This window comes from Falco naumanni, chromosome 4 (assembly GCF_017639655.2).
Source record: "Falco naumanni isolate bFalNau1 chromosome 4, bFalNau1.pat, whole genome shotgun sequence".
In the NCBI taxonomy this organism is placed as follows: Eukaryota; Metazoa; Chordata; class Aves; order Falconiformes; family Falconidae; genus Falco; species Falco naumanni.
Window position 1 is genome coordinate 39,409,474 of NC_054057.1, and position 13,140 is coordinate 39,422,613.

The following is a 13,140-nucleotide window of genomic DNA, read 5'->3' on the forward strand; positions in this document are numbered from 1 at the left end:
TCACATATGTAAACCACAACATCCACTTAAAAATCAACCTACATATTGATAAACAAGCACAACTGCCTCCTGTGATCCACCACACCTCTCCAGAGGAATCACGATAGTGAGAACATACCTCAGCGAGCTACACAGTGAAGCATCAGAGGAAGAGCTTCTTCTCCTCTCAATGCTGAGGTCTGTCTACTACTATGCAATTATATCTGCACCTATTATGTAGATGTCATACGTGGTAAAAAGCTGGGTTTGGTAGCTGCCATTTCTATGGCAACACACAAAATATGAAATTCTTTGAGAGCAGTTAGTTAGAAATCTGTATTCCTCAGTAGTGTTTAAGAATAATTTAACCTTTACAGCTGCGATAAAAAAGGAAGTAAAATCAAATTGTCAAGGAACTTGTGAACTACAGAAATAGTGTAACTATGAATTTTGTGGAGGTTTGGTTTTCTCCTTGTAATTTGCAAATAAATATTACCAATGAATCTGATCTAGAACCAAATGTTCTGGATCTGATTATATTAAATTCAAACTTTTGGGAGCAGGGAGTATGTTTTCCTGAAACGTCCATTCCTCACATGTAGAAAACCCAATAAAACCCACAGAGAAGTGCATGAAGACCCAGGTCATGTGCACAGATGCGTGTAGTCCAAATGCAGGCCATCTGTCTGAGCTCAGAGGCATGTACTCATACCCAGCGTCAGATCTAACAACAGACTGCAAAAGTTTTTGTTAAATGATTATTTTCTATCTCTCATGCAGTGTATGAATGTGATGGCAATCAGAAGTTAACCAAATTCACAACAAAAAGGAATATGTTTCATTTTTAAGCTATGAAAATATAAGTCATTCTTTTCTTTGGATGGGTTATCATTGCTACCACGTGGGAAGCTTAAATCAAAGACTTTTACAAATAATGTGCAGTGAACTAGACAGGTCGATGTACAGTAACCCGCTTACATTTTCTGCCTGACAGCAGCTGTTGCTCTCTCCCCATAAACACTATGAACAAAACCCAAGAATCATTTTACCTCCACGAAATACAGCAAATCCATACTGCAGTCAAGTTTAAGTAGGCACCAATACTGTTTATACATGAGCCTATCATCACAGCTTCTTTTGAGCACAGAAAACATTATCTCCATTTTGCTGAGAAAGGAACATCAGGAAATTCTGACTCTACAAAAAATCAATGGAAATTTTACCATTGAAGGCAGGACGTCATCCAGAAAAAGTAAGTACCAGATTTCCAAATGTATTTAGAAATCTATTATGGCATTAAATGCAATCAGAAAGCACTGACCAAGCACAGCAGAGTACATAAAGTATTATGCTTTATAAAGCTATAAAAAGAGTTCTTCAAGATACTTTTCTCCGTATTCTGCCATTGCTTTACATTAAAACATGGTTGAGATTTCAGGCGCTGGGGAAACATCCTCCTCTGTGAAGAAGCCAGTAGTTTAGAGACAGCAAGGTCACGTCAAAGATGTACACCAAGTGTGCAGGGAGGAGGAAGAACAGAGGAACAGTACTCTGAACTTCGTTTGCACATAGTGCATGAGAAGTAACACATTTTAAGAAGGAAGAGCAAAAGGGTGGAGGTTTATCTCCTTCACTCCCAGAGGCCTTTGCCAGTGTTGGAAATAGTTTCCTGTTACTTGGTGGGATTAATAAACTAGCAGATGCATCAATATTGTCACCAAAAAATAAATCCAAATTCCATATTATGCACTCTGTAATATTTGGTAATATTTTGAAGTCCTTCATATAGCTGTAGATGTGGATCTAGAGGTCTAGGTGCAACATAATTCCTCCATACCACATGGAATGAAACTGAGGGCTTAAGATGGAGAATGCTGGTCTTTCAGTTTTTCTCACTGAGTCCAACAAAAACCAGACACCTTAACATAAAGCATAAAACATTTAAATGGGGCTGAGGAGAATACAGCTGAGCAAGTGCTGTATTATTCAGTCCAGCTGGTGGGAGCTGGAAATGATACAGAAGGTACAAAGTTTCATTTCTACTGGGACCTGCAGTATTAATTTCTGACTGAAGAGGACAAGGCTAAAAAGAAGTCCTGAATAGAAATGTGGTGTCCAAGAATAGAGAGATTAATATATTGTAAATCCTACTGATATCAAGACAAATACACAGGGAGGAAGCCATGATCCCAACCATCTGTTTATGGATAAAGAAAAAACCAAACGTTTTTCAGCCCCTTCAGATTTTGAGAAAAACAAGACACCGCGCTTGGGGGAAATAAAAAGCCAACAAACCAGAAAACCCCACTGATCAATCCTGATTATAAAAATGAGAATCCCCATCTTGTTATGTTCAAGCCTTTAAGTGTGTGCTATGAGATAAAACCATTCTCCTACAGTAGTGTGAAACACAAGAGATATGGGTATCTCAATGATACGGAATGATTAAGTTGCATTTGAGTGTACACATCCCTGTAACATCAATGCATCTGTGCTTACTATTACCAACACTAAGAGATGCTGCAGAGAAAGGTGGAGGAGTGCATCTCCAACACAAGAGCAAGGTCAGATGTATTAGTTTACCTTAAAACTTCGCCAGGGCATTGACAGTTGTTCTTCCTTTTATTAATTATTCAAAAAGGTGTTACTGCTTTAATTTGCTTGCTATGCGTGCAAGGCAGTGAGTTTGTTTTGTAATGAAAAATCTCATTTGGAACAGTATAAAATAGATGCAGCAGATTGTCTTATTTTGATGTCAGCCTGCTTTTTCTGACTGTGTGTTTCATCAGTGTCAATGGAGCCACCCTCAGCCTTAAGTAGACTATGCCACTTCTCCCCCTTCTCTCCCCAGCCATCTCTCAAGGACAGAAACTGAGGTCATGAAAATACAGACTGTTTATGGTAAATATCCTAAAAAGCCATTAATTATTTTTGGCTGCTGTAATATGCAAATATGCCTAATTCCTGTAGAAACTATGAAAATCTCTGCACTTCCAATCAGATGCCACTGGGTTTATATTAGTACATCATGAGCTCAGCAAAATACATGAGATTCTAAGGATTAAAATATATTCGCAGTATTTCTTTCCCTTCTCCACTCCCCGCTCTAAAAGTGAAAAGTATTTCTGCTTTTTAGAGCAGAAATTATACCTCATGCAGTAATGACGACAACCGCATGGACTCTAAACAAAAACAATAGCTCGCACGAACAAGCATCCACTGTACTGCTCACACACTAGAGAGAAGCCTTGCCTTATTGCCTGGTAATACAGTGTTAGTTTTCCATCTCTGGCATTTACTCAGTTTTCATATACAAGTGTGAAAGTTTAAGCCACTGAAAATCTATTAAGGAGAGACTGCAACGTAACTAGCACTGAAAAAAGCAGCTCCTGAAATTAAAGACACAATCAGAATTATGAGGTTAGAGGTCCTATCCTGACAAGGCACAGGTCTGGCAGTGCAAACGGGATACAAAACTTATTTGCCAGTTAAGGATTTCTTCAGCATGGAGCCATCCCAGTCATCACCACCCATCCTCTGCCCTTCGCAGCCCAAGCACAATGGGGATGGGGAATGACAGGGTACCACCATATTCACGCTACATATGGCTAGTTTGACAGCCCTTAGGCTGCTAATGTAGCCTGCATAAGAGACAGTGGCTGCTCTACTTATTAAATTAGGCTACTGTAATTTAAATTGGTTGGGATGTGGCCAAAATTCTGCTAGAACTGGCATGCTGCAGTCAGAGCTTAAATGCATCTTTGTTCAACACCTTTGGTTGCCCAGAAAGATGCCTACTTCAGCTGAAGTGTAAGCTGGAGCTTAAGCATAACGTCTTCAATACCATCCTTTCCATGGCTTTGTGAAGCTAAGTGGCCTGACAAAGACGTGTTTTGTTTAGTGGTCCTCACTCCTTCCCCTTCCAGTAACACAAGTTCTCCAGCAGTTTGGCATGAATCATACAAGGCTGGGCTTGTCTTAAGATTGGAAGCCTCAAGCCTGCCACGGTAATTAACTAACCTGTATTGATCTATACTAATAGATAGCGCACACAATAGGGTAACTAGGCTTTTATATACAAAAGTAAACCCCATATTCCATACTAAGAGAAAGCTTCTGTGGCCCCACCGCAGGGGCATGGAAATTTGGCCATAAATGAGAAAGCTCCATAATCAAAATCAGAATCATTGCACTAGCAGTGAGTAACCAGCAGTGAGGCGGGTTGCAGCTATAACACAGCTGACAGGAAGGGGGATGGACTGCTTCTTGTGGAGAAAGTAAACATGAGTTAGTCTTCCTGGTCTTTTTTTGAACAAGAGAAAACAAAATATTTTCTAGAATCACACATCAAAACCAGTTTCAGGAAAACCGTAGTGAAACTTAATGCCAGGGAACCACAAGAAAAGTGCTGTTTCCACAGTTAAGGGAAACCCTGAATCCATTCATTGCACTTTTTTTCTACTATTCACTTTTATATCATATTCAGATTTATTCTTCATTAAATTCTACTGCTCTACTCTCTAATACAGCTGAAGTCTGACAAAAGATTTATAGGCATGCTGTTTGAAAATACGTCGCCTTGTTCAATAAACAGAGGCAGGAAGGAAGCAAAAATGTTATTTCCCCCTTCACCTCTCTCTTCCTCCCTCCCCTCCCCTTCCTCTAACACGCTGGTTTCATGCTCATTGCTCTACTTCTAGATGTGATCATAAACTGGCTCAAAACATTTGCCTTGCAGGGACAAAATTCCACAAATTGTCTATACAGATCCACATTTCTGACTCTTCTTTTGTTCCTCCCTTCCTCCCAGCATCTACGTTTCTCACCTTCCATTCTTCTTTTTTCACTTCTTTTTCTTAACAATCATCTGGTACATACTTCAGTAGGCACAGTGCAATAACTGAAGGGGAATCACCAGGACAAGACTTATGCACCCCTTAATCCTTTACACTTCGAAGGTGTAAAGCCAGCCAGCATGGTATACCAGCTAGCAATGAAAAAAACAAACCAAAACAGAAATAGAGCCTAAACCACAAATTTCTGGAAAAATTATTGTTCACAATATCAAACGTTATCTTGCAATGTACAAAACTGAGTGTATTTTACAGCTCATATTGATTAGTCATTCTGTCTTTTCAAAATATTTCATGATTTTTTTTTAATTATTCACATGTACTTTCCTTTTTGATTGTATTAGTCAATCTTAAAGTGATTTACGAAAGCAGTCAGTACTATGTTTCCTATCTGACAGGCAGGAAACTGAGCTAGACAAGAGACGGACCAAAGCTGGCTGCTGGCAAAGATAAGGCGAGTTTCCATTCCTCGTAGTGAATATGTGTCTCTGTTTCTCAGTCTGTAGGTGAAATCAAGTTCTTTCAAGATGTTTTTTACATAAAATATTTAATAATTGCAAAATGGTACATTTACAAAAGATTTTGTCTAGAAGTTGCACACAATGCTACTGAAGTATATTTGCATACATACATATATTTGCATTACTTGATCAATAAAACTCTTCTCTCCTTTTAGACAGAAAGCAGATTTCTGTACATTACAGTGAAGGCCTTACTATGGTAGCGTCATAAATGAGTGAGACATTAGTTTCAGACAAACGAAGCTATTTAGGGAATCACAATGAGATGTTACCTACCAAATTTTTGGTCAAACCTCCACGCTGGAACGTGTGCATTGTGCTTCAAGTTGCTGTTTGTTGGCAGAGGCACTGTTACATAGATGGGGCCATTCACGGGGATTGGAGTCCCATCACTGTTGAGGAGATGAACACTGACTGCAGTGACAGGGGTGAGGTCATACCTAGTGCTGTTTCCTACCAAGAGAATGAATGAACACTGTGACTACAGTATTTCCCAGAATTTAAGATACACACACCCACATGGTTCAACACTGCAGTACTGCACCAACATATTTCTCAAGGGATGGTAGCAGTAACCCTCCCTTACAAAATTCACAAGACATATATGCTTCTGTATTTTTCACTTAATTTTGGAAAATTCTGAAGACAAGAAAACTCCAATACAAAAATTTCCTGCATATATTTTCTCATCTTAATTCATCTTAAATAAATATCACAGCTATAATCATGGCAAAAAAAAAAATAATCTCACATGCCCATATTATAACTAACACACCCCCAAACATGCAGTGACAGGGCAAGGATGATCCACCGTATGTTTAAGAATGCCAGGATGTATTTCCTTTGGCGTCTCACTGAAATAAACCAAGGTAAATGGATTACTAGGACACACAGTGTTATCTTCTTATCTGTGTAAGATAATAATTATTCTTTATGTTTAAGCTGCATGCCAAAGGATGTTATTTCATGACAGTATGATTTGAAAAAGCATTCTATCCCTTCAACCATTTAACCAAATGAATCAGTGACAGGGATGAAATACCACAGACATATAGATGTATTCAGGGGGAAAATGCTTGAGGTTTAAAACCAAGGAGATCTGGAGCTCAAAACAATAGCAGTAGCAGATTAAACTGGAAGAGATGGAGCTTCTAGTTTTGCAAGGGGCTTGAGCCATACAGGTCCACACTGCTGCTACGAGCAGCAGCTGTGCCCTCTCCTTTGTGCTGGCTCCAGGGGTCACGCAGCCACTCATCCTGGCGTGGGGCTAATCTGAGGGAAGGCAGAGGGGTGCCTGGCTGGCAGGGAGCAGGGTACTACCCCTCCGGTAATCCTGGTGCCTTACATCAGTGTAAAGTACCTGCAAAAGCACATTCCTACCCAGCAGTGGTATGCCACCTGCAACGCTGAGGCACAAAAGGTCCTTAGGAACCTGCAGTACCTCAGCAACAGTGCTCATGAGGATGAGTACATTCAAGGGAATAGCAGGAAAGCATTAGGACCTTTATGATTTCTCTTAACAGTTAAGTCTCAAGCGATTGCCCTTACTAAATTCAGTATCTCCAAGTAACAGCTCACCAAAGTTAAGACTACCAGGAAAGGCAAGGGTAGGGGGTGGAGGTGCAGGTGGCAAAAGGAAGGGAAAAGAAAGACAAAACTCCTCAGAATTTTAAATTCTTTGGATTTTGCAAGAGGTGCCAAACTGAAGACATGGAAAATAACCAGAAGTAACTATGCATGTGGCTTATTTACTATAGCATCTACTCTGATGCACATTTCCCCCAGATTTCAAGGCAAGTGTCACTGCTGCATTGCTGACATGCAAGGGCATACACACTGCTTTGATCTACTGCGAACAGAGGGGCAGAAAGCTATCTTCCAGAGGGATGAAAGTATTGAGAAAACAGACACTCTGAAGATGGCCATATAAGAAAGCCACACGGCTAACAGAAAAAACAGAAAAATAAGGCTTGGAATTTCAGCTAGGGCACAGGGGAAGGTTGCCAGCCTACCCAAGCATTTGTATATTATATGCTCCAACGGTGCACAGTATCATCCCCTTCCAGCCTTAGAATATAAAAGACAGATATAGAGGAGAGAATCAGTGGGGAAAAAGCTGTTCCATTATCCCTGATCATTAAATCCACTGCCTCTGCCATGCACCTATAACTTCTGTCAGATTGATGCTTGTCCCCAGGTCACTGGACTTGGGCCCCTAGGTTTCTCAGGTTGGTATCAGAGAAAAATTCCTGTTTCCAAGTATCATAACCTGTCCACATTCTGTTATATACAAATTCCTAATGACAAAAGGTATAATTTCAGGTTGTAGAAACATTTAGTTCAATATCTGAGATTTAATTTTTTTATATTTTATTTAATTATAGATATTGAAAGTTTTGACTTTTTTCCATTACTGTCTTGATAAAACATACCTGCCTAATATCTTAATGAAATTAGTAAACCTCAGTAAAAATGAGGTTTCAGCTCCAGAAAAAGCATTCTGATGGTGAAACACTGCATCTCTTTTACTTAAGATGCACTGACATTTTGCTCAGTACTAAGCTGAACAAATTACATTAGAAGATGAAGAAATTTCTAAAATCCACTGACCTCTGGCAAGAAGAAATAATCCTTCAGTTTGCCACCTTGCACAGTACGTAAATGATCATTAAAAGATAATGTTTTCTCTTTTCTGTTGTGAAAGTAAATTAAAATCAATGCTTATGAAACTCTCACATGCTATAAAACTGATAAGCACAAGCACAAATTAAATCGGAATGAACTTCAATAAATGTCAGCTTTCATTTATTTCTTGTCATTTTTGACATCTGGTGACCTGTAAAGGGCTCTAAAAATAGTCAGAGGAAAATCCACTGTGACTTAGATTTGACTCTTCATAAAGAAACAAATCAGCAGCAGTAATGGTTATTTAGCCAGCTCGGTCCATTACTGCATTAGTTTGGTTAAAAGAACATGATTTTGTGAAACCACCCTACTGCTCTCCAACTGGTGATTAATACAAACAATAAGCTAACACTATACAGGCTTGTCACTACTTGCAGCTAAATTCTTTCAATTTTTACGTTTGGAACATGCTGATTCATGCAATGAATTTTCACCACTCCATATTACTACTTCAACACCCAGTTGGGATTTTATGAAAACTGTCGAACTCATAGATAATAGGTTTTAGTTAAAAAAACTGTTAAGTCACCCTGGTTAAATACTAGCCAGAGAACTGAGCGGATTAGCTGGGAGGACCTCTCCAAAACTCTACAGAATGTAAATAAACTGTGAAAGAACAGAGGACTAACTGGGAAGGGGAAGAGAGAGAGAAGAGAGGGAAGGGGCAGTGTTCTGGAACACTGCAAAATTCCCATGCAAATTACTGCTAAGTTTTTTTAGAAGTCTAAAATTTGTACATATTTTTCTTTTTCTCTTGAGAACAGAAATACTAAAAAATACCCAGCAGGAGATTATCTCATTTTTTATTCCTTCAAAAGTTTTTCAGGTGAAATCTTCACCAAGCCGCTCGGAGATGAAGAAAAGTCAGTCAATCTAAGTTTAGGATTTTAAAGCTCCATCTTTCCACAGCAGGAGAAACTTCTACTAAAAATAGAGGACATTTCACCTATACTATAGTGCACATACAAATATACTGTATTTGTATAATCTGTATTATGCTATACTACAGTATTCAGAAAACAAGGCTCTTTCTCAGTCTCTTAAAACCCATTCCTTTGCTGGTCATTTTGGTCTTTTGTGACATACTTTTACTTGAAGGCTAATAAACATCAAAACCAGGGCCCCTATGCTCAAGTAGAAAAGTTCCCATCATGCAAGCATACAGAAGACTAAAAAACCAAGGGTGTATTCATCTGTTTTGCAGGAGGCCAGGAGGTAAAACAGGAGAATGATCACGTCCTGGTTGTGTAGTTCCCATGAGAGGTGATTAAAATCTGGCAAGACCTGTTTTAATTAAATAAATGCAATGGTGGGAAGTTGGGTTGCAGAGCACTAAGGAAAGATTTGGGAGAGAGGAATCCCACACACATAGTCAACAGTTTGTTCAGTGGGTTTAGAGATAAAAAGAAAGCAGATGAGGAAGTAGACAGATGAGTGAGATTAAGTGCATTCCTTTGTTTTAAAAAAAGATAATGAGATACTTGATAGCGTCTGAGTATGAAGAGCCAGAGGAGACTGAAGGCTGAAGGTGAGAATAGGGAGATGACAGAGAGATAGGATGAGGTGTACTCACTGGTGCAGACAGAAGGACTGCAGTAAGGTAGCAGACACATTTCTAATTGTAATAGAAAAGGAGATATTCAGATTTGTACAAAGGGAAGGGGAAGCTTATTTTGTGGGTTGGTTTTGGCTTTTTTTCTTCAGGGAAAAGCTAGCAAGCTCAATACACACCATTTACACACATTACCTAGCATTCAAAGTCACCTAGATCAACACATCACAAGCAAATCCATCCCAAGAAACATCAGGGAGGGACCTCGAGGGGTTATTTAGCCTGCTTCAAAGCAGGCTCAGCTATGCCTATGCCATCCTCACAGGTGATCATCTATCTCTGTCCAACACCATCAAGCAATTGATTCTACAGCTTAAACTATCCTCACCTCAGCAAGGTTTTCCTAATCACTAGTCTTGAATCCCTCTTGCAGCACTGCAAGTCTACTGCTTGCTTTCTAACCCATGATGGACACAGAGAAAACTTTATTCTCCTTTTCACACCAGCATTTTAAGAATTTGAAGACTTCTATGCTCAATCCTTCTATTTTTCTCTAGCCTACACACTACCAATTATTTCAATCAAGACTAAATGAGAAGTAGAGTAACAGGCAGTTGCAGTAATAAAAATGTATTACAGTTCTGAATTTAACAGTGATTGTGTTTCTACTATGAATTTCCATTGTTTTCCCTCTGGTGCTAGATGAATCTGCACATTTTTGGCTGAAGCTGGATTCAAAAGTATTAACAAAGCCATTGAAACAACACTTAGCTGAAAAAACAGAGTATGAAATCCTTGATATATAGACACTTCATTTTTAGAAAAAGTTTAAGAATTCTATGGCATCCTCAAGTTAAATTCTCTTTAGTCACTTCACATTAATCTCCGTTCTTGTATGTGCACGTGTGATACGTTTGGAGGCTCAGCTCTAAACTACAAGTGTAACAAACTTTTCTGATCTCCCAAGGCCAAGGAGTCTTCGTCTTTGCTGTTCAGTGGCCCCATTTAAGGGATAGTGGACCTTGTTCTCTTGCTTATAGGAATAGCATTTTGGTAGGACCTATCACACCACCCAAATTTTAAAGAATGTTTGCTGGAATGGGGAATGGAAAAAATGATATGGTCAAAAGTTGATCCCTGGACCGTATGAAATCAGAGCAAAACTGAAGTAGTGGGTTACCTGTTCCATTTCCATCTAATCCCTGCAAATAAGGAAAACTGTCCACTTCCCAGGGTGAACTTGCTGCAGTCAGATATGCTGTCAAATCACTGTAGCTAGTGTTCTCTGGTAATTTCACAGATCTTCTCTGAAAGTGAACTTGTGGCTGAGTCCGTGCACCTAAAAAAATTAAAAGTGACTTTATATCCAAGGTGGGCAGAATATTTAGGCATTCTTATTTATGGAAGCACATATACAGGGTTTTTTTTCATTATGAATTGTGATTTCTTGAGACATCAGAAGGCTAATACAAAAGATGAGGAAAACCAGGATTTTTACATTTATTTTGCAGTTGCCATTATTTTTTCACAAATATTACAGAGCAAAGTTGTGAATGCACCCGATGTCAGAAGCTTTTCTGACTGGTATTTCCGTGGATCACCTCTTTAAAGTGATTTTCTAAAAGACAATTCTACCTATAGTAGTACCTGTAAGTCCCAACTAAACTGTGTAATTTCTGCATTTAATTTTTACAAAGCTTTGGCCACATTAACTATCTCTAGTGCTGAGATAATAGTCACTTTTTCTTTAAATCACTGGATAAAAAGATTCACCTAAAGCTTGGGTGAAAAGAGTTTCCATATTTTCCCACACAAAAACACATCTAACCAGAACCAGATTACCTGGCAGATAAGATTTCTCTCTTTTTCTCTCTCTTGTACAGTTTTAGTGGTTTTTTTCGAGATGACTAGGTGTTAATTGAAGGGTCTTTGCTTCAACAAGATTTAAGACTATTTCATGTACTATGGCATTTCATGTCTCATTTAAATCCCAGTTTATAAAGTCAGTAGTCTTTTTCAGTACATGCTCACCACTAATACTGTTTAGCAACACACAGCAAGACTCCATCTGCAAGTTTGTGTGTGCAACATGCAAATTAATTTTTAAATCAAAAGCTATTGTATTCTCCGGAGCTCATTTTGCATACTCACAGAACATTCCCCACACGGCACAAAATCAAGAGGCAAGCAGGTTTTTTTCTTAATTCACATTGATTATGCAGTTCAAAGATGTCAACTCAAAACAATTTTGCTTCTTTTCCCCTATTAATCTCTGGCAAGCACTTTTAGGTTACATGTAACTCCACTGCGAGAAAGATTAAAGAGCTTGACTCACAACTCCTAAGCTTTATAACTGCCAATGTCATTAACCAGGAGACTGGAATCTTTTCTTGCATTATTTTCTAGCAGGAGCTCTAGCCATGAGAAAGTATAAATTCCACAGAATAAACTCTGTATTAGCCAACAAAAATTGTTATGCAGGTGGGCAAGTAACTCCAAAGAGCTGACATTTCTTTGGTAATTCTGCAAGAAAAAGCTATAAAACCACTTTTCTTTTTTAATTTCTGAAAATTTTTAAGTATTTACAGCAGGCTCTCACAACTGGCAGTATCCTTAAGTGTTTAAGATAGTCATTGAGCACCACCCATGTGAAACGGGAAGAAATCTGCCTTACCCAATTTCTAGTCTTAAATGGAAAACTACATAAAAGACTAAATAAATCAACTGCAATGAACTCGGTGAAGGCTTCTCTCTCGAGTGCTCTGCAATACTATAGTAGTTTGCTGTACCTCAGGGACAGATCTGCTCAAGTACTTGGGAACCTCAGACTGAACTGCTGAACAGGCTCCTACAGCCCATAGGGATAAACATCCACAGTAACAAATCAGAAAAAAACCCCACCACAACAAAGAAACCGGCATTAGGATTATCTCTAACAGTTCAATGTAAAATTGTAGGATTTTCTACTAAATCTCTAGTTAAGATGAATTATTCAGGTTGCAAAGAACAGGTATTATATTTCCAAAGATCAAACTAATTAAGAACTAAACCCAAAGTAAGTGTTTGTGGAGTCTGTAACACAGTAGGTCATGCAAGCTCTGAGGTTTTCTATTAAAAATGGTTATTTTGTAGCATTGGGAGAGGCATAAGATGCCAAATTTTAACCAGACTGGGAGGACCCCGAAAGCCAACCTCAGTTTCTTGAATCCTACAAAGCAAAGCATTCCTATGGCTGAGCCCCAAACCTGGCTGGAAACCTGTACAGCAATCAACTTGGATGTAAGCTTTAAGATGGAAGAAATAATTGCCTCTGTAGATAGTGCATTTGCATATAAGTCAGTGCAGAGTAGTTAATTCACACCCTAGATTAACAAACTCCTTGATATGGATGTTCAACCAAAACCTGCCACTTACCCCAACTCTCCCTTCAGCTCCTCAGATGGGTCTCCCCAAACCTGAAAAGAGACTTCAAAGAGGCAGAAGGCCAGGAGCTACCAACGAAGGACTTGTGAGGGATGCAGCTACCAAGGCTTTTGCCTTCTCTCACTGC

The 13,140-nt window shown here is 38.9% G+C and overlaps 1 protein-coding gene across 3 annotated transcripts in view; it reads right to left on the reverse strand.

Moving 5' to 3' along the window:
* The window catches only part of FAM171A1 (family with sequence similarity 171 member A1), a 90,399-nt gene that overhangs the window by 16,263 nt on the left and 60,996 nt on the right, over positions 1–13,140 (reverse strand). For all 3 annotated transcript variants that reach the window (XM_040591867.1, XM_040591866.1, XM_040591865.1), the window contains 2 exons: positions 10,771–10,929; positions 5,630–5,806 (listed from right to left, as the gene is read on the reverse strand). In XM_040591867.1, the coding sequence (XP_040447801.1) occupies positions 5,630–5,806; positions 10,771–10,929 (336 nt within the window). The remainder of the gene's footprint in view (positions 1–5,629; positions 5,807–10,770; positions 10,930–13,140) is intronic.